Genomic DNA, 21300 nt, shown 5'->3' with positions numbered 1-21300 from the left:
CCTCGTCGCCCTCGCTCTCTACTGCCTCCTCTCCGTTTCTTGGGTCAGGTAATTCTTATCCATCCATTTCTACCACCCCGCCTCCTCGTCGTAACCCACCTCATAACAGACATCTTCCCAACTGTTGGGGTTATTTTAGTAGTACTAATCATCCCATTTCCTAATATTTTTCTTATGGCAGAATTTCAGATTCTCATCGTTATTTTCTTGGCAAGCTTGAGTCAGATCCTATTCCCCGTTCCGTGTAAGAAGCTCTTCGGAATTCAAACTAGGCTGCGGCTATGCAGATTGAGCTGGCAGCTTTAGAACAAAATCACACCTGGGATTTTGTTCCTTTACCTTTTGGGGAGCGCACCATTGGCTATAAATGGGTGTTCACCATTAAATATTTGGCAGATAGCTCGGTTGACCGCTACAAAGCGTGGCTGGTTGCATAGGGCTTCACCTAGGTTCCTGACAAGGATTTTGGGGCTACTTTTGCGCCTGCTGCAAAGCTTACCATAGTTCGTCTCCTTATCTGTCTTGCAGCTTCCCATTCTTGGCCTCTCCATTAGCTTGATGTCAAGAATGCGTTTCTTCATGGGGATCTTTTTGAGACGATTTACATGGCTCCTTCACCCAGTTTTCTAGTTGAGAGGTAGTATTCGGGGAAAGTGTGTCGCCTACGCAAGTCTTAATACGGTCTCAACAGTCTCGCAGAGCATGGTTTGGTCGTTTTAGCTCAGTTATTCTATCCATGGGATTTTCTCAGTGTCATTCTGATCATACTTGCTTCATCCGCTATAACTCTGCAGGCCACTGTATCATCTTGTTAGTTTATGTGGATGATATCATTCTCACAGGCGATGATACAGTCAGCATTAGTCAGGTCAGAAGGGAGTTAGGCAGAGAATTTGATATTAAGAATCTGGGGAATCTCAAATACTTTCTAGGTATTGAGGTTGCACACTCTCGACAGGGGATTTCTTTGTCCCAGGGGAAGGACACTCTTGATTTGCTTAAAGATACTGATATGTTAGGATGCAAACCTGCTTCTACTCCTATGGATCCTAATTTTAAGCTCACAGAGTCTGGTGAATTATTAGCAGACCCATGCATCTATCAGTGCCTTGTTGGTCGTTTTATTTACTTGACCAACACTAGACCTGATCTAACATTTGCAGTTAGTGTTGTGAGTCAATTCATGCATGCACCTCGTACAGAGCATCTTGATGCTGTTTATCACATTTTGAGATACCTGAAAACTTCTTCTAATTTGGGATTATTCTTCTCAGTAGTCTCTCAATCCAGGTTCTCCTGCTTTACTGATGCTGACTATGCATGATCTAGGACTGATCGACGTTCCACTTATGGTTTATGTACTGTCTATGGTGATCATCTTATATCATGGAAAAGTAAGAAACAAGCAGTTGTTTCTAGATCTTCTGCCGAAGTTGAGTATCGAGGCATGACACAGGACACGTGAGATTCTATGGCTTCGATCTATTATTCAGAGTTGGGATTTGAAGAAGTTGCTCCTTCTTTGCTTTGTGATAACAAATCGGCTATTATGCTCTCCTCTGATTCAGTACTTCATGAGCATACTGAACACATCGAGATTGATATACATTTTATTAGAGAAAAGGTTTGGACAGGTGTCCTGAGTCCATCCTTTGTTTCTTCTTCTAAGCAGTTAGCTGACATGTTCACAAAGTCTGTGGGTCCAATGCTACTTCAGTCTTCTATTGGCAAGCTGCGTTTGTTGAATGTCTTCACACCAGCTTGAGGGGGAGTGTTGGAAGTAGGAAATTAGTATTTTCTATATATGGTAGTTTGTTTAAAATTTGTGATTGTGCAAACCACAGATTTAGTGCCTTTGATTATTTTTCTTAATTTGTAAATATTTATGCAATATATATTCATGGTTTGGCCTCATTCCGAGGTAAGCCTTTCAATTATTTTCTTCTTCTCATTATGCATGCACTTTGATGATTGATCAATAATTAATTTTGTTTTGCTTGATTCTTCAGGGAAACTATGAAAAGAGTTAAAGAATTAGTTCAATTTGGGGGATTTTTGGACACTGGATACTTGCGAAGGACACTAGCTAAAGAATTTCAGCAAATGGAATCTTGGTATTCCTTTCTCCCATTCTCATTTTTTGGCATACATGATCTTCACAGTCTCAATATAAACTTTGTAAGAAATAATGGCAATTTATTTCTAAGGCTTCCGAAGAAAGGGAAGATCTAGATTCTTTTTCTAAATATTGATCTTCACTCTTTCTTCCATCAAACATTAAAATAAAGAGTAATATTCAATGGAGAACACAATGTTGAAGTAATTGTTGCTCATCTATGTTACATGGACTTTGATACAGTTGTACGGATATGTGTCAAAGCGTTCGATTCATCTAATTTCCATTTCTATTCACGCAGGGACACCAGAAAATATTCATGTTTCTTAATTTTCTTTTCTTTTTTTTTTTTTGAATATACCAAGTTGGAATCGTGTTTTCAAGGTGACATAGAGCATTCCACGTATAATATGGAAGCTTCATGCATAATTATATGGTAAACTAGAATTACAAGACATTTTTTGGGTAAATGTCCAATTACACACGGTGGACACCTAAGTATCATAGACACGAGCATGCCTACACGTTGGTTTCCAAAAATTGTAGGACACCATGCGTTTGGGACACATTAAAATTTTATTTTTGAAAAATATATTATATATCATAAATATATATGAATATTTTATCCAAAGATAATGGAAAATATATAACATGACACTAATCACATTAAAAGAACTATATAGTTCATAACTTAAACATCAATATACCATTCCGTAATAATTACATTCTAAAGAATACAAAACAAATTATAGAACATTGTAATACACATGATGTATTCATTTTGTAAATATTTCCAAACATATTTAGAATGCATAAGTTGTGTTTTTTTAAGAATGTAGGACATTGTTATTATGAAAAAATTCATCACATAGGAGGTATTTGGAGGGTTCAAAAAGTATCACCGAAGTATCCACGAAGTTTTGGCGAAGTGTCTACTGTCATGGATTTGTTTTTTTAATTAAGACACTTTGAAGAAGTGTCTGAAGAGTGTCGGTGTCAGACACGGATGTTGGACACGACACGCTTCCTTTGCAGAAATGTCCATGCTTCTTAGCTGAACACATATCCCATACCCTTACCCAAGTGTTGAGTGTCCAAAATGGATACACATTTAAAAGAGTTCGTTCTCTAGTCTTTCTAAAAAAATTAGGATTTTTTTTTTCTTTCTTTCTTTTACTCTAAGAAAACTTAACTGAATAGTCATGTGGCTTGTTTCTAGTTATTAATGCATTTTATCATCACTCCACATTGGCAGTTTCAAGCAGGCCTTCGAAGTGCCCTTTACTACAATTTCCAAGAAGATACTTTTTGAGGATTTATTGCCACTGTTTCCAGTTGCATCTTCACCAAAATCTGCGTTCTTAAGTTTTCCTACATCAGTATCATACTACCAGGTATGTCCTTCAGCACATAAGGCTGTCTTTCAAATTTGATACATGCTAGGTTGTATGATAAATTGAATATCTGTTTTTCTTTGCAATTCGTGGAACTTAATGCAAGTTTTCTTTGTAATTCCTCTTTTGTTTGTTTGAAACAGTTCTCCTTTTCTTGTCATCGTGGAATTTATTAGCCATGAGTTGCTGATAAAAGATAAAAAATTTAAATAATAGCTATGACTGTGAGTTGGTGCGTAGTTAAAAAAGAAAAACCTTCATAGTTGACCAATCAAATCATCTTAGTTGCGTTGATATCATCGTAAGTGGATGGTCTGAAGAACTAGATCTCTATTATCAATCAAATTTTGAATAAGATTACAGACACTCCATTTTCTACCCGTTTACTCACAATGGGAGTGGGGCTCACATCTTCAATTGGTGTGGGCCCCAATCCACCCATTCTATCATTTATGTTTATAAGGTGTTGATTGGCATGATGATTTGTAAATTTAAAGCATTAATATAGAGCATGATGAGACAGCTTCTTTATTATTGCAATTGTAGCAGCTTCAAGCACATTTAGTTGACCACCACTTAATACAGGAGAATCTCATAACTGGAACATTTTCTATATAGGACAGGATATTAACTTGGAGAAACGGGAACCATATTTGGATTGGTTGCTAATTTACATCTCTGGTTCATTTTTTATGATGGTTTCTCGATATGTTTTATGAGTCTTTCATATGTTCTCTGCACAAACACTAATAACTAATAAGACTGCAAATTCATTGAAATTGTGTAACTGCTTGTTTATGCTATCTGAGAAGAAACTTTTGGTCCATTACCCTTTTTGTGTGATGATGAATAGTTTTCAAATGATAGAGGCATGTCCACATGTTCAATTTGCGATATGGTACGAGATTAGATTTTATCATAGTTGTGCTTTGGTGATGCCTGCCTAGTAATTTATGTTTAGCCCCTACAAGTAAATTACTCTTAACAGTTTTCTTTTCCTCTATAGGAAGCTTCTGAGGCTGTCACAACTAATAAAACACATGAACAAAGGCTTGTTGATTACATCTCTTTCAGAATACCTGAGGATTCATTCTCAACTATCAGAAATTGCATAGGCATCGCTAGGGGTTTTATGCATGATTTGAGCAGTGTAAAGAAGGGAAATGCCTCACTGGAAGCTGTCTTGTTATCCGTTCCTGATGGCTACCACTGCGTGGATCTCTGTCTATATAAAGTAATGATCTTAAAGAGTTTCCATGTTTATGCCGTTAATTTTCATAACTGGTTGTCTATATGACCTTTTGTTGTCGAAAACAGGAAAGTCAAATCGTACTATTATTAAACGAATCAACTACCAGTTCTGAAAGCTCCAGTAATGGTTGTATGATGATTGTACAAGCGAGTGACCTTCCCTTTGTATCAATTTCAAGATCCACTGGTCTAAACTGTTGGAATCTGCATGAATTGAAGGTATATTCTTGTTGAGTTTGATAGAGCGACCTGATATACATGAGTTTATTGTGCTTGCAAAATCTATCAGTTTTGTTGTGTTGGCATGTCTCTGAAAGTCTTCTTTCTGTTCTGTGAGATTGAACTTCTGCTTCTCCTCACATGCAATTTTGTTTGTGTTGTATCTTTAAAACACATCTGATGAATTTATACAGCATAAAAAGTTGTATGCAACTGCTCACTTTACTGTATCTCTTTCATTGTTTTAGTTGCTTGTCCAATTTGCCTTCAAGATAAACTTTTAGCTCACAAATATGTTATTTCTAGGACTCTGTCATGTACCTGCAGATGGAGAATGAAAAGGTTCGGAATATTCCTCACTCTGTGGTTGCTCCCTTGGCAGTCAGTGGTAAGTGCTTCTCACTACATCTCAGACCTCTATTTTCTTAAAGTTTTACAAAGAACAACCACCTTTATGCGGCCATATTAAATTGAACTTCTTTTGTATGGAGTCTTAGTTACTCTCTAGATGCCATGGTATGTGGGATATGTGTCTGACATGCATCCAAATCGGTTAAAAAACATAAATAATTTTAAAATTTTAAAAGTTTAAGATTTGATTTCAAATAAAGAGGCTTCTTGCTCCCTACATTGAGTAACAGAAATCCACTTGTCTCAACCTTCCATTTAGATTGAAATCTAGGTACATCCTTCCATTTTGTTGGTTGTGGAACCGAAGGAACCGAAACTGAACACATGCTACATTTTGATTTTGTTGATTTTTCGGTTTGGTGTAAATAAGAGATACATATGAAGTTTTAAGAGTTATACAGAGACTTGTCTAGAATCCCACCTCAGGAATAAGTAAAAAGAGAGGGTGGAAGGTGCTCTATAAATGCCTCCCCTTCTACCCTTTATTACAAAACGTATAGCATTGTTCACTTATCTTCTAATGTTCAAAGAATCTGAATACAAAAAAATAATTTAAATATAATATTTCAGTCCACATCAGTACAAAAAATTTTAGAAATGAAACATACCATACCTTATGAAAAGCTGACCAAAAACCAAAATTTTAGTCAATCTCGAGCTGTCAGTTGGGTTCCAACAATTTGTCTTACAGCCCTAGCTACAATCTACAATCCTTTATGAACAATAATTTTGTGACTTGAGGTGTACTGTTAGAATTTACCATCACCTACCACCACTACCACCTCACCTACTCCACTAAACCTAACCCACTACACCACTACCACCTCACCTACTCCACTAAACCTAACCCACTACACCACTATCACCATCCACTACACACCATCCACTACACCTACATCTATATAAGGAACCATTTGTAATAGACAGAAAATAACATCAATATATCAATCAATAATACATAATTCATTCTCTCTATTTCTCTATACATCAAATTTTACATGGTATCAGAGCTATAGGTTAAGCTCTTGGTGTTCTTCGCCTTCCGGCGGGCGGCAACCTTGCCTTGACCGCCCGCCGGATTTCATTTCCCTATACAAATCATAACCCTCTCAAGGCTTGTGCAGCCCGTGGAGTGTACTGTTCCACTGTGATCACAGCTGTCACTGCTCAGAACACCATTGGAGTTCAGGGTGTGAACATTGTGCCCGAGGATTTTGTTGCAGAGCAATTAAAGTCCGTGCTGTTTGACATGAATGTTGATATTGTGAAAACAGGTATGCTTCCTTCCATTGGCATAGTCAAGGTTCTTCATCACTGTCTCAAGCAGTTCCCAGTTAGAGCTTTAGTCGTTGGCCCTGTAATGGTATCTACAAGTGGAGATGTACTGGCTGGACCTTCCACACTTATGGAATCTTTAGTGGGTTTTGATGAGGGCAGAACAGCATTGACATCTGAAGAAGGTGGAGTGCTTGCAGTGGTCGAAGTTCTGGAAAGTGGGTCTCTTCAAAGCCGTGAGCACGCAGTGGATGTGTGAGGCTTCCTCACCGGAGTGTTTCTCTCCATTGTTACTTGGAATCCAAAACAAACCAATACTTTGCCTTTCTTTCTTTTTCTCTTCCCTTTTCCAACCTTCTCCACTCATTTATTTTATTATTATTTTGTACAAATCCAACCCATCCTTTTTTCTTTTTCATTCTTTCCACACACTCATATTCCCCACTCAACTTTTTTACTCCATCTTTTGAAAAGCAACCAACACACCCGCCCACAACTTTAAATCTCCCATTTCTTTTTTATTTTTTTATTACTTTCACATTCACACACTTCTCTTCAATTTTCTTTTCTTTTATAATAAAAAAAAAAAACAAAAAAAACAAAAAAAACAAAAAACAAAAACAAAAAAAGACGCAGGAAGATCTGCACACCAAACTCATTTTATTCATGTCAAAGCTCACCCCGATCACCATGTTTCCACATACAAAAAAAAAAAAAAAAAAAAAAACAAACAAACAAAAAAAAACAAACAAACAAACAAACAAACAAACACCCACATTCACAGGTGGGATTTTTCTTCTCTACTCTGCCGCCGGTCTTTTCTTCTTGCCTCCGTCCTGGGCGGCCCTTGACGGTGTTGCCTCCGTATTTCCCACTCCACTGGGCACGATCACTACCCCCTGCTCCTCCCCTGCAGTATATGGCGGACCTCCAAATCGGAACATCACGGTGGCCTTCCGCTTCAGCTCCTTGTTTTCTGCCTTTAGCACGCTTATCTCTGCTCGCGCATCCTTATACATGCGTTGGAGCAGAGCCAGCTGGGAGTTTAACTGCTGCACCTCATTTGTCCTACTCTGCAGCCGGTGCGACAGATTTGTAACCGCCGTCATGGTTTCCACACATGACTTCAACGTATACTGATTGGCCTCCACATCCGACTGCACCGCCATTTTTTGCTCCACAGACCGCATCGGAAAGTTCAACGGAGCAAACTCCGGGGCACTTGGTTGAGGTTCCAGTGCCACCGCACCAGTTTTCTCTCTTGTTGACTCGCTGAGGTCTGGAAAGAGAGTGAGCAGACTCCGGGAAGACGAGGCCATTTTCTGGGCAACAGAGTATTACAGACTATCTCTCGCAACAGAGTGTTCCAGACTCTCTCTCTCAGCACAACGAAGAGTTTTTCAGAGAAATTCGCAGGTTTTTTGTCTCAGCCTCTGCCTCAGCCTCAGGTTCAGTCTTGGTTATATAGCCGAGGCAGCCACGCGCATCGCGCGCCTCTTGACGCCCGACAAACTGGCACGCCTTTTCATGGCACATCTTTTGATAAAGTGGGCGCGTCTTTTGAGGGCGCGCCTTTTGAGGGCTCACTATATATATCCATATATATATATTTGGGCAGCCTATATACACCATCATACAGTGTATTTTTTAGGGGTCCGACAAGACTCTGTAAACTGTCCCGACATTGATTCCGGTTAGCTCCTTTATGGGTCCGACAAGACTCTGTAAACTGTCCCGACATAGATTCCGGTTAGTTTCTACAAGGGTCCGACAAGACTCTGTAAACTGTCCCGACATAGATTCCGGTTAGTTTCTACAAGGGTCCGACAAGACTCTGTAAACTGTCCCGACATTGATTCCGGTTAGCTCCTTCATGGGTCCGACAAGACTCTGTAAACTGTTCCGACATTGATTCCGGTTAGTTTCTACAAGGGTCCAGCCAGACTCCGTAAACTGTCACCACAATTGTCACAACATTGTCTGCTACAACGGTCCGACATGACCCCATAAACTGTCTTCTACATCGGTCTGACACCGCCATCCAGTGTCCTCTACACCGTTATGACACCACCATACAGTGTCCTCTACATGGTTATGACACCCCCATACAGTGTCCTCTACAACGTTATGACACCACCATCCAGTGTCTTCACCAACGGTCTGACACGACCATACAGTGTCTCCTATCCTTTTTTTTTATGTATTTTCTTGTTTTGTTCCTCTCTTCAAACTCAAGTTGGTTAGTTTCTATCCTCCTTGAGTTTGCGGGGGGCTGTTAGAATTTACCATCACCTACCACCACTACCACCTCACCTACTCCACTAAACCTAACCCACTACACCACTACCACCTCACCTACTCCACTAAACCTAACCCACTACACCACTATCACCATCCACTACACACCATCCACTACACCTACATCTATATAAGGAACCATTTGTAATAGACAGAAAATAACATCAATATATCAATCAATAATACATAATTCATTCTCTCTATTTCTCTATACATCAAATAACATCAATATATCAATCAATAATACATAATTCATTCTCTCTATTTCTCTATACATCAAATTTTACATGTACCATAAGAGAAAATCTTGAAGTTAAAAGCAATACAAAAAGTCAACCGATTCTCTATTTTTTTACATATTTTTGTGAAAAGTCAAAAAAATCACTGAAAAAACCAATTCCCAAATGAATCCTCAGAATTGTTTAAAATCTGCTTTCAGCATCCAGGGGTGTGGCTTGTGTTTTTGCTGCCAGAAGGCGTGCGTTGGTCTATATTCTGGAAGAAGATGAAGATGAAGTATCCGATGCAGAGTGATTGAATTATTATTGTATTATTTCTCATTTTATTATTATTATTTTTTTTGGGGTTTTTTTTTTGTTATAATCAACTAGTGTTTTTCTCACTCTTTGTGGGTTTGTATTTTTACTTTTTTTTGTATGTATGGTAACTGTTGGTACAATTTTCAAGAAATATGTTAAACAATTTTAAAATAGGAACAAAAAATGAAAGAGTATAATCATTTTACATTCTAGCAGGGAGTTGTTCTCATTTGATCTCATTCTTGACACAGTGATGGTTAGCTCTGGTATCAAATGTCACTTGGATTTTGCGAGGGGGAAAGTTTTGTTAATCGATGTGGGATTGTAGATTCGTAATTACTTCAACAAAATATACATATATATGCAAAAAACAAAAAAAAAAACAACCGAGATTCCAATTCCACCTTCCAAATGCAATTTTTGCTTTACTTGGGATACCTCACAAATAAATGGTAGGTTTCAGCTTAAAAAGACACAATACTGAATCCATGAATTAATTCTCATTTATGCTTCATTTGTTTTGGTAAAAAATATTTTTTAATGAAAAACATTTTCTTATATGTTGTTGAATTTTTGAAAAAATATACTAATAATTGTGTTAATGATAGTAGCAGTAATAGTGATGTAGTGGCGGCAATGGCAGAGGTAGTGGTGTGGTGATGGTAGTGAAGGGGTGGAAGCGGCATGCTGGAAGCAGTGCTGGTGGAGATGGTGTGGAGATAGTAGTAATGTAGTGACATTGATAAAACATTTGTTTGAAAAATATTTTTCGCCTTTTAAAAGTGAAATATTTTTCACTCAAATAAGCTTATTTTCCGTTAATCAAAAAAAAAAAATCTGTAGTATAAATACATTTTCTTTTCCTCCCAAACAAATAAGAGCATTAAAACTAGATCTTTTAGTTTTTTTGGCTGCTATAAGATCTAAAGGAAGAAAATCAAGATTGATTTTTTTAGCTATTTTCTGTGAAAAATGATAATGTGCCAAGTAAAGATCCGAAAAGCAGTGAAAAAAACATATCCAAGGACTGTAATTTGTATGGACAGTTGTACAGACTGTAAAAAAATTGCACTACATATCAGAATCTTTTTTGTGCAAGGCTAATAGTCTTGCACCGAATACAGGACAGACTTCTACTCCACAAATAAAATTTATTTTCAACTGCACCACTAATTTGAGATTTCCCCAAGATCAGATCTACAATATCAATGAACCCTCCATGCCAAACACCCGTAGATGAACTAGATGAACTAATTAAAGGGCAAGAATTCTAGTACTCACTGTTTCAATAATCCCATGTTCGGATCTTGAATTTGGGGGAAAAAGACGAACAAAACAGAAATACCGATTTTAAAACCTCTTCTCTTGGGGCCTACTTTGTGAAATTTCGGAATAAGAAACAAAGACAGCCAAAAATAATAGCCAGCGACAAGTGGGGCTTAGCATAGCATACGAGGAATTTGTTGAAACCTACCACTTTAAAAGCAACTCTGCAGTCCATATTATCACATGAAACAGAATAACTAGACATAAAGCAATTTGAAAATCACATAAAGCATCTTGCAATCCATCAGAGTCATGGCAAATTTGCCTCAGGGATGTTTAACAAAAGATGCAAATAATTATTCTTAATGTTACAATCATACAACACTGATTATTGTGTTAGATTACACCACTAACATGCTACAATAATAGAACAATAAGGTACAATAGAATAACTAATAGAGAAGAAAGTTACCCCTGTTTCTACCAAGAATGGTTTAATAGCCAAGGAGAAAACCCGTGCTAAAAAAATTCCAGGCTTTCATGGTGTCCTCTACAGTCTCAGTAGGCATCATTAGTTAGAACAATCGACACCATTAATAATTCAGAAGATGCAGACTAGAAGAAAACAATCTTACTGTACAGAAACAAACTGTACAAGCAAAAATGCACTTACAAGTCAGGTTGAGTGAGCAGATCAGCTGATGCTTTGAGGACATATACTGCATCTGACAACTCAATCCACAAGCGTAGTCTTGTTTTTTAACACAACCCATATCTATAAATCATCTAACTCAACAAGTTGTGCCCGTCTCTCAGCAGCCTTTTTCCTGATGAAGATGCCCCATCTAAGGGCTGCCTTGAGTTTCAGCCACCCAACTACAGCTTTGCCTGATGAGCGTGTCTGATCATCATCGAATACGTAGTTTGAAGATTGGTTGGGCATGTGTGGTGCTGATGAGTAAGGGTAACTGTCGTCAGAGCCATTAACAGGGGCATGACTGTGGCCACCCATGTTGAAAACACGAAGTAGATGTTGCATGTCTTCATTTTCTAGCATCTCGTGACTTCTCATGCGAATCTCCTCCTCTGGGAAGTAGTCCTCGAATCCCCTATAAGAGGTAAAATTTGACGTGCCGCCAGTCTGGAAGCCTGACATGGATGATTGTGGTGGACCAAGGGCCAGCGCACTCGAACTCCTAGGAGGCTGGGTCTGTTGCAGAGCATTGATCATCTGGTTATGCAGAGGAAATGAAGTGCCATCAAACTGAATAGGAGCATCAAGGTTCAAGTTCTGTGACTGTACTGGATATTGTGTAGTGACACTAACATCGTGACCTAGTCAAAGAGAGGATTCACGTGTCAGCAATTACGTAAATGGCTAGAAACATAGGTTTAGAATTTCATGGCATGCAAAGCTTACAAACCAGCATCTCTAAACAGAAAGATTTGGGCAACACTTTTGTTTCCTGTTGTTTGTTTTTGTTTTTATTTCCGTTTTCTTGTTTGGTATATAGTTTTCGTTTTAAAAAAAGTCGAATTGATTCCAAAATTTTTGAAAACGAAAAAAGATATTCTCTCGTTTTTCAAAAAAAGATTTCCCTATCTCCTCCAACCAGCACCACAGCAGGAGAGCTCCGGCCACCTTCCGCCAGCCAACACGTCCGTTCACTGTCCACCGCCAACCACCACCTCCAACAACTCACCAAACACGCCTTCTTATTTTTGTTTTCAAAACATATGTACACCAAACAAGTCTTCTGTTTTTGCTTCTGTTTTTTGAAGGAAAAAAAAATATTTAAAACTTGTTTAACACCTTGTATTTTGACATATTCCTCTCTTTTTTTGCTCTCTCCCTCCCCTAATAAATTTGTATTGAAATATATCTTACCTCCTAAAGTTAGGCCTGGATTCATAGAGGGCTGCTCTGGGGTAATTGAAACTGGAAGACTCGGTAGTGTGAGCTGAGGATCAAAGGAGTTGGAATAATCGTGTGTGCTCACTGTAACATCATTTTGAGAAGCAGCTGAGTTGTTGTTCTGCTTGAAGCCTAAAAGAGACTTGCCATCATACTCTATAACGTGCATCCAGTTGTCATATGCCTTCTTGACCAAGGTATCCACATAGACCTGCAAAGAACCAAATTATCAGACTAATCTCAAGCACTTCTTTTTCCAGCAATTTGAGACCACAACAAATGTATTTCTCGAGTTTCTACATAGGTTGACTGTATAAGGTAAACAGAAGGAAGTTTTGCTCCAAATGCAACATCATACGTTAATATGCCATGCCATTAAAAAGATAGCTAACTCTAGTTATTTTTATTGAGGTTAAATATAACAAGACAATTGTTTTATTTTCTTCTCAAGTCAGAAATGGAAAATATTTTTCCAAAGCTATTCTCATTTGCGAACTAAACCTAACAATTGGTGCCTTGTTTAGGATCAGGAACAATGGATTCATTGACAGAAAGCAAACCATCATCAGTTTCAGATATACATGAAACATTATTCCAAAAACGAAAATGACAGCTTCAGCATTACATACCTTCTGGTCATCAGAAAGAGAATCAACTGAAAAATATTGCCCACCTGCAATTAAGCCACTCAATTCATAGATGTTGTTAAAAACAACACCAATATTCCTCACATCATCAGGATAGTAAACATAAAGTTTCCCGCTCAGAACACAAGTCTTTGCATGCTCTACAAGGGCATCCCACATCTTGTTTGACATGCCACTTCCTAGTATCTACATAACAGAAGCAAAATAAATGAATTCTTATTAGAAAAATGAATGTAATAAATTATAATTTGACAACCAAATGCTAGATTTTTACATTCCGCAGTCTCTGGGAGTCTCTCACTACAAGCCGCAAGAAGTCTTCAACTGTATATATTCCAGCTTTATTAAGCCTCTTATGAAACGATCCATCTTTGCCAATCTTCTCTAACCTCCAAACTTCATCGTTTAATGCAGGTGGATAGTGCTTCTTGTACACTGTAAACCCAAAAAAATTACAATCTTTCCAATAAACATTCAACAGATACAGAAATTAAAGTAAAACACGTGCTAACACACACAAAATATGGTTTAAGGTTGACATAGCTTGAACTCACATTCTCCTCTGTGATCCTTGACAATGAAGGCATCTGTTTTTGCCTCACGAATACGAATGCCTTCACAACAGCCTGAGGCAACCTTTAGACCTAATCTGAACTTTCTGCTCCTTATCCAGCTAGAGTTGTCAGTAAATGTAAACTCCCCCAGGGTTCCTACACCTTCCTTCAATATCACTTGCAAATCTCCAGTCAGAAGAGGCCTCTTTCCATCACGTTCTTTCACTATACGTGATTCAAATTCTTCTTGACTCCAGCCTTCTTCATCCTCATTATTAAAATCACCTTCAAGCACAACAACATCAAGTTTCACTGAAGACTCTGGACCTGATGTGACCACATGACCAGTGTTCGTATCAAGCAAAACAATGTGGATTGCTGCACCCCGCTCCCCTTCTACTTTCCCTCCTGTAAAGAGTGGGAGCGACAACCTGGACCTGAAGTGAAGCTGCAAATTTCTCCCATCTGGACCTTCTAATCGTTTTGGAGAAACCCTGCATTTTTCCCCTCAAAGTTTAATCCAAAATAGAATAAAAAATAAAAACACGCACAACGCATCAGAAGCATCTTGATCTAATGATATATAATTCTAATAGATTGAAACTTGTATGCATACTAATAAGAAGTCCAGGACTCTACAGGAATTTAACTGAACAAATGAAGAACACTTGATATATTGACCAAGTAACCAACTAGCTTAATCAACCCTGGCCTCATTATTTGGGGCCCAAATTTGGTCCCTAGAGTTAACCCTGCTTGCCCCAGCCCCACAGTACAGGAAACTTGACTGAAATTAAGTCCCAAATAGACAGATTTTGTGGTCTTATTTAGCAAAGATGAACAGGTTTACTAATTGAACATAGAAAACAACAGGAATCAAAATAAATTTCAATACAGAAAAAATATCATTAGAAAACAGAAGGCAAATAAAAAATAATAATAATACTGTTTTACCAAATGTAAGGAAATATCATACCTCGTATTAAGTTTAGCGGGGCCTAACTTAGCCAAAGCACGCTCCACCTCTTCACTAACCTGTTCAGCATTCAAGAAATCAAATATATTAAGAATACTGAAGCATCATTAAACCAAACATATACATCTACAAATGGGTTTTAAAGCACAACCAATCAGACATTTGTGGATGGGATATTCTGCCTGCACGACTGAATTTAGAAGAAAACAGCAAGACACATTTTTGCCCCAATAATGAAAGCATATTCATGCATACACCTCATATTTGGTTAACTGTCTACACCATGAAGAGAAAACTTAACTTCAGTCATAGCTTCTCAACATGCCAACTATTTTGACACGATGCCATTATTTATGCCTTCTTCCAAGCCATGTGTCCCACTCAAGTGGGGTCAGGTAAATGAATCACTTTTCACCATTCTACTCTGTCAATGGCTATATGCTCAATTAAATAAATTCTTTTTGTTTTTTAGTACTGCATCCTATGTTAGTTTAGGTCTTCTCCTAAGGAAATAATAAATACACACACAGAAGAAACAGCTTGATCTAATGAAATAATGCTAGTAGATTGAAACATTGTATTTATCTGTGTGCGCCCGCACATTGAAATGGGTCTTTGCCCTCTTGGGTCTGTGGAGACCAATTTTTTATTAACGAATGGATCTTCGGAAGTTCATGATCCGCAATGAATTCAATCATGAAATCATCAATATTCTACAATATTTGACAAAATTGGTCATTTTCTCAATAGCATTTGACAAGATTCCCTTTGTCAGTACATTATAGCTACTTCAAAAAGCAATTAACAAGTATTGAAACATGTGTTTGACCTAGTGTTCCACAAACCTCTTTTATAAGAATCTAGCTTAGAGAAGGCTTCCAAACAAAATAATGTACTGGATAAACTTGTGTAGCATTCACAACACAAGGTACAACTGATTGACAAATTAGTTTTGTCAATAACCCGAAAGAAAAAAAATTTCAACCATCTACGTAGCAAATAAAGTCAAAAACATAGTTTTCATAAACAAAAACAAAATCCACATGTAGGCATAGTTATCTTACAACTTTCCGAAGAATAGGCTCCAGTGATGAGCAAAGCTTCTGCAGACTATCCACCTTGAGAGCTTCAACGATAACACTGCAAAAATATGGATTCATCAAGAAACTAGGCTTGATGAAACAATAAACAGTTTATAGACAAACAAATTGAACTTCCACATATAAGAACATTAGTCCGCAGTGTAACTTGTTATAAAAGGAGCTAATTCAATTGGCAAGTACTCATGCAGGTAAAGACTTAAAAAGGCAGGTATTGGAACCCAAACTAAGATTAAGAACAAAAAAATTGCAAGGATTGAGACAACCCATGATCTTTCCATTGCCATTCACCCTTTCCTCAATTAAGGTCTGGAAAGAAATCAAACCATAGTTGACAAGATTTTGAAACATCAATCAAGACCAAAATGGGGTTTCAAGAGTACAATTGCAGCAATAGGAGGAAAGATGCCTAAGCTAAAAGACACATTTATGAAGCAAAAAGGGAAAAACGTCATATAGAGAAAAGGACATGTACGGACCCCAACTTCCAAATTTAATCAACCTATGGGTGCTCCAAATTTAATCAACCACTCAGCCACCCAAAGGTATGATAAAAATGAACTCATCGAGCCCAAAGCAAAGGTCTCCCTCAAAGTCATGCCCAAGGGCCACTTGAGCAGGCTGGATGATTTTAAAGTTGCAACTCTAGAAAGGTCCTACCTGAAGTGGGACCTAGACTCCAACTTAAGCTGAAGCATCTTTTATTTATTGGAAAAAATCCAGTAAGGTCCCGCTAGATCTACCCTCGAGCAAGTTTTAGGTCTAGATGTTAGTTTTTCATTCCACTAGGTGTGCGATCAAAGCCTACTCGAAAGGCAATCGAAGCTAACCTGCTTAGCTTAAACCATTGTCTCCAATATAAAACTGTAAGCTTATTAATATACAACTGCTTTCTTAGAAACCCATCTTTTTCAAACAATGAATTAAGAGCTTTTAAGAGAAAAACTTAATTAAAAATTCATGTTTTGTAGGCCTACTTTGGCATTCTTGTCCATGTATGATAAGCACATCATTTCAAACATTCAAACTCATGACCCGTGTCATGTCTTTCTAAAGTTGCGGAGTCCAAAACTCAACATATGTCGGTGCCATATGTGGCAGTGGCACTCAAAACTAACACCAAACTTTCAAATCTACTTCCTCCCTGCTAGCACCTCCATCCCGTAACCAGTATGAGCCCTCACACCCACACAACAACCCACACTCTCAATTCAACACTACCTGCCTTTCTATAGTAGTTAAAAATAAAATAAAAAATCTACAAATTTTTTCTCAGTTAAATTTGCATACTCAATCTGTGATACTATTCACCACGTTCCCTTTAATTTTAGCCAACTGGTAATAACAAAAGCAAATTCAAACAAAAAATTTCAGCTCAATTGACCAATTTCTTTAAACAAAAACACACACACACACACACACAATATATATATATATATATATGAATAAAACAATTTTCATAGCTCATACTAATTTCCACAAATTGAAGCAAAAACTAAACTTGATAGCTGACTTCAGTCAAACACAAACACATACACATACACATACATTCACATAGTGTGCATTTTCTGATATCAACTGCCTAAATACAACGACGAAACGAAATCAAAACTAAATTTATTCACCAAAATTATAAATAAATAAATTGTAAACCTGGCAAGAGCTGGTCGTTTGGGGTCGCGCTGACTTTCGTCGGTAGAACTCGGATCCAGAGCTCGCTTTTCTCTGGCCATGCTGTTGGATCTCTCCAAGTACCTGGTTTGCATTTTCTCAGCTTCCAAACAGTCCCTCTGGTGCTTCTTCAGATCTGATCTGATCCGAAATGAGCTTCAAGCACTCTACTACTCCGACAATATTCCCTCGGCAGATTCGAACAGGGAAAAAAAAAAAAAGAGAGAAAAAAGAGGCAGAAAAGAGAAAGGAATAAAAGAGAAAAAGAGAGAAAGCGGGAAAATTGAATCGTTTTTTGGACCAGGTTTCCGGGAAAGTTCAGAGGAAGGGACTGCGAATCTTCGCTCTCTCCAGTAACCATCAAAGTTTTGTTCTACTCTGGCGGCTATGAACAGCCTATGGCGGTGTTTGAAAAGAAATTTTTTGGGCAAATTACATATACACCCCTCGAGGTTTGGCTAAATTACAGATGCCCCTGAGGTTTGAGAAATTACGAATTCCCCCCTGAATGCTATATTTGCATAAGAAATTAGGGGGTAATTTGTTATGAAATATAAATCTCATGGGGCAAATTGTTATGAAAATACAAACCTCAGGGGGCGGGATGTAATTTCCGAAACCTCAGGGGTATCTGTAATTTAGCCAAACCTCGAGGGGTGTATATGTAATTTGCCCAAATTTTTTTGATTTTTTTTTTTTTTTTGCTAAAATAGTATTAAAAAATAAAATAGGTTAAAATAATCAATAAGATAAAATGTCACATTAAATTTATAATAATATTTCACTTTTTTTCTCACAAATATCACATTCAATTATAAAAATATTCAACTTTTTTTCTAAACACAAAAATTTTAACCTTCTAAAATAATCAAAAATTAAAATAACCTACTAAAATAACAACTTCTCAGACACTATGTACCCCTATATATTTGCACATGCTTGTAGAATCCGGATCCTCGGTGCCCCTTTCTTGCCGCACAACTTTTTTATTTTTTTTTCTTTTCTTTTTCTTCTTTCTCTTCCGTCTGTGAATCAGAGGGGAAGGGATGGAAGGGGAATAAGAGAGAAAGGAAGGGAATCGGCTCGGATTCTCTAGCTCGGGTCACGGCCGGCGAGGAGCTTCTCGGCGATGAGGAGCCACCGCTTCGCTGCTGTTGATGCCGCCATGAGGGGAGGAGCTTCTCGGCTTTCATTTCTGTCACTCTCTCTCTCTGCTTTCACTCTCTCTCTCTTCTCCTTTCCTCTCTCTCTTCTTCCCCTTCCCTCCCCTCTGGTTTCTGTTCTGCAGAAGACCAAACACAGACGGAAGAGAAAGAAGAAAAAGACAAAAAAAACAAAAAACCCCCAAAACGACGTCGTTTTGGGAGGCTACAGGGTTGTGCGGCAGGAAAGGGGCACCGAGGATCCGGATTCATGCTTGTATAGCTCTCTTTTATGGCTTTTTTTTCATTTCTCTCTCCTAAATTACACTCTTGTTTTTTTAGGTCAAGTTTGATAAGGTCAAGTTTGACAAGTTCAAAATAATTTAAAAAGTCAAAAAGTTTCATAAAAAGTAAAAAAATTATATTTACAAATAAAAAATATTAAAAAAATATTTTATATATTTTTATAATTTAAAAGTTTGATGGATGCTGTCAAACGTACTTGTGAAGCAGGAAGGCCATTATACACTTTTTGGGCCATAAAAAAAAAATCATATATGTAAAGTCACAAAGTTTGATTTTAATGTTAGGCCCTTGGGAGCCACTAAGGGTTCCATTTTAATAATCCAAACTGTTCAATATGTAGAACTCGTCGAGTAATATATGCTTGTAAAAAATTAAGTTGATTAGATATAGTTAACTATATGATCAAATCAATATTATATAAACAAACGAGTAGTGTGATAGTTAACTGTTAAAAAAAACTAATCCGATCATATAACTATCGATATCTGATCAACGTGAGTTTATACAGACATATAATACTCGACGAGTTGTACATAATCAGCGGTTCAGATTATTAAAATGGGACCCATGGTGACCCCTACAGGCCAACCAACACTGTTTAAACACTTTGCCCCGAAAGAGACAATTATTCTATGTGTAAGACATGTTGGGGGCAGCAGGGCAGCAGGGCAGCAGGGCAGCCGTACATCCACTCAACTTTCTTCCCCTATACACTTTATTTATACAAGTACACTTTCTGGGAAAACTTTAAAATAAATAAATAAAGTTTAACGATAACGAAATAAATTTTGAATTTTTTTATTTTATTACATTTAATTTTAATTTTTTATTTATTTTAAATTTAAATTTTTTATCTATTTTTGTCAAGTAAAATTAATAATTTTTTTTAATTATTAAGACTTCTGTTTACAAGTTTCTAATTTTATCAATTTAAATTTAAATTTTTAATTTATTTTTAATCTAAATTATTCATCTATTTCCGTCAAGTAAAATCAACGAAAAAAAATAATTTTTTTATTAGGTGGATTATTAGTGATGGAATTAACGAGGAGATTTTTTTTTTAGGGTCCTAATGTTAAGATTTTATAGCAAAAAGGACATCTAATATTTTCTTAATGTCTAAGGTCCCTCACACATCGATCCAGAGAAATTTCAATTCAGAGAATTTCTCTAGACTTCGGAGAGAAATTCTCTTCAAACTTCTCTAGTTTGCACAAATTTCTTTGGTTTGCGTAAATTTGCGCAACTTTCTCTGGTTTGTAAATTTCTCTAATTTTCTCTGGACTTCACAGAGAAATTCTCTCCAAACCAAAGAAATTTTCTCCGTGTTTTGAATAAATCAGAGAAAATTAGACTACTTAAAAATTAAAAAGAATCATAATTTTCTCTGTGTTTTAAACAAACCAGAGAAAATTAAACTACTTAAAAACCAAAAACAATCACATGTGATTGTTTTGAACAAACCAGAGAAAATTGGCGTACTTATAAACCAAAAATAATCACAATTTTCTTTGTGTTTATAACAAACTAGAGAAAATTAGGCTACTAAGAAACCAAAAAACAATCACAATTTTCTTTGTGTTTTGAACAAAACAGAGAAAATTGGGCTACTTAAAAACCAACAAAAAAATCACAATTTTCTTTATATTTTGAACAAATTAGAGAAAATTGGGCTACTTAAAAACAAAAAATAATCACAAATTTCTCTGTGTTTTGAACAAACCAAAGAAATTGGGCTATTACGAAACCAAAAAACAATCAAAATTTTCTTTATATTTTAAACAAACTATTGAAAATTGGGCTACTTATAAACAAAAAACAATCATAATTTTTTCTGTGTTTTGAACAAACTAGAGAAAATTGGACTACTTAGAAATAAAAAAACAAACCAAAGAAAATTGGGCTGCTTAGAAACAAAAAAACAAACACAATTTTCTTTGTGTTTTGAGCAAATCAAAGAAAATTGGGCTACTAAGAAACCAAAAAAATCACAATCTTCTCTGTGTTTTGAACAAACCAGAGAAAATTGGGCTACTTAGAAACCCCAAACAAAAAAAAAAATCACAATCTTCTCTGTGTTTTGAACAAACCAAAGAAAATTGGACAACTTAGAAACCAAAAATAATTACAATTTTATCAGTGTTTTGACAAATTAGAGAAAATTGGGCTACTTAGAAACAAAACAAAAAAATTCACAATTTTCTCTGTGTTTTGAACAAA

At 36.8% G+C, this 21300-nt stretch overlaps 2 protein-coding genes across 5 annotated transcripts in view; one reads left to right on the top strand and one right to left on the bottom strand.

Moving 5' to 3' along the window:
- APC4 (Transducin/WD40 repeat-like superfamily protein) overlaps positions 1-9715 on the top strand; it is a 35871-nt gene extending 26156 nt beyond the window's left edge. For all 4 annotated transcript variants that reach the window (XM_082888586.1, XM_082888585.1, XM_082888584.1 and 1 more), the window contains 6 exons: positions 2010-2114; positions 3372-3510; positions 4517-4744; positions 4828-4980; positions 5287-5368; positions 9404-9715. In XM_082888586.1, coding sequence (XP_082744712.1) covers positions 2010-2114; positions 3372-3510; positions 4517-4744; positions 4828-4980; positions 5287-5368; positions 9404-9498 — 802 coding nt within the window. In that variant the 3' untranslated portion in view covers positions 9499-9715. The remainder of the gene's footprint in view (positions 1-2009; positions 2115-3371; positions 3511-4516; positions 4745-4827; positions 4981-5286; positions 5369-9403) is intronic.
- A 1318-nt stretch (positions 9716-11033) lies between these two features.
- On the bottom strand, positions 11034-18043 carry LOC114260832 (calmodulin-binding protein 60 C). Its single transcript, XM_028201010.2, has 8 exons — positions 17615-18043; positions 15926-16001; positions 14862-14920; positions 13886-14379; positions 13606-13766; positions 13314-13517; positions 12658-12895; positions 11034-12104 (listed from the first exon to the last, which is right to left on the bottom strand). The coding sequence occupies exons 1-8, from the start codon at positions 17725-17727 to the stop codon at positions 11545-11547; spliced, it is 1905 nt and encodes a 634-aa protein (XP_028056811.2). The 5' UTR covers positions 17728-18043; the 3' UTR covers positions 11034-11544.
- Positions 18044-21300: the final 3257 nt, after the last annotated feature.

This window comes from Camellia sinensis, chromosome 9 (assembly GCF_055761805.1).
Source record: "Camellia sinensis isolate YWXY chromosome 9, ASM5576180v1, whole genome shotgun sequence".
NCBI classification, from domain to species: Eukaryota; Viridiplantae; Streptophyta; class Magnoliopsida; order Ericales; family Theaceae; genus Camellia; species Camellia sinensis.
The sequence above is the reverse complement of the archived record's forward strand: the minus strand, read 5'-3'. Positions and strand labels throughout refer to the sequence as shown.

Coding starts and splice junctions, on each gene's coding strand:
- LOC114260832 (XM_028201010.2), bottom strand. CDS start 17,727: ATGCAAACCAGGTACTTGGAGAGATCCAACAGCATGGCCAGAGAAAAG. Junction 14,921..15,925: donor AGCCTATTCTTCGGAAAGTT/GTAAGATAACTA, acceptor AATGCTGAACAG/GTTAGTGAAGAGGTGGAGCG. Junction 12,105..12,657: donor TCCAGGCCTAACTTTAGGAG/GTAAGATATATT, acceptor CTCTTTGACTAG/GTCACGATGTTAGTGTCACT.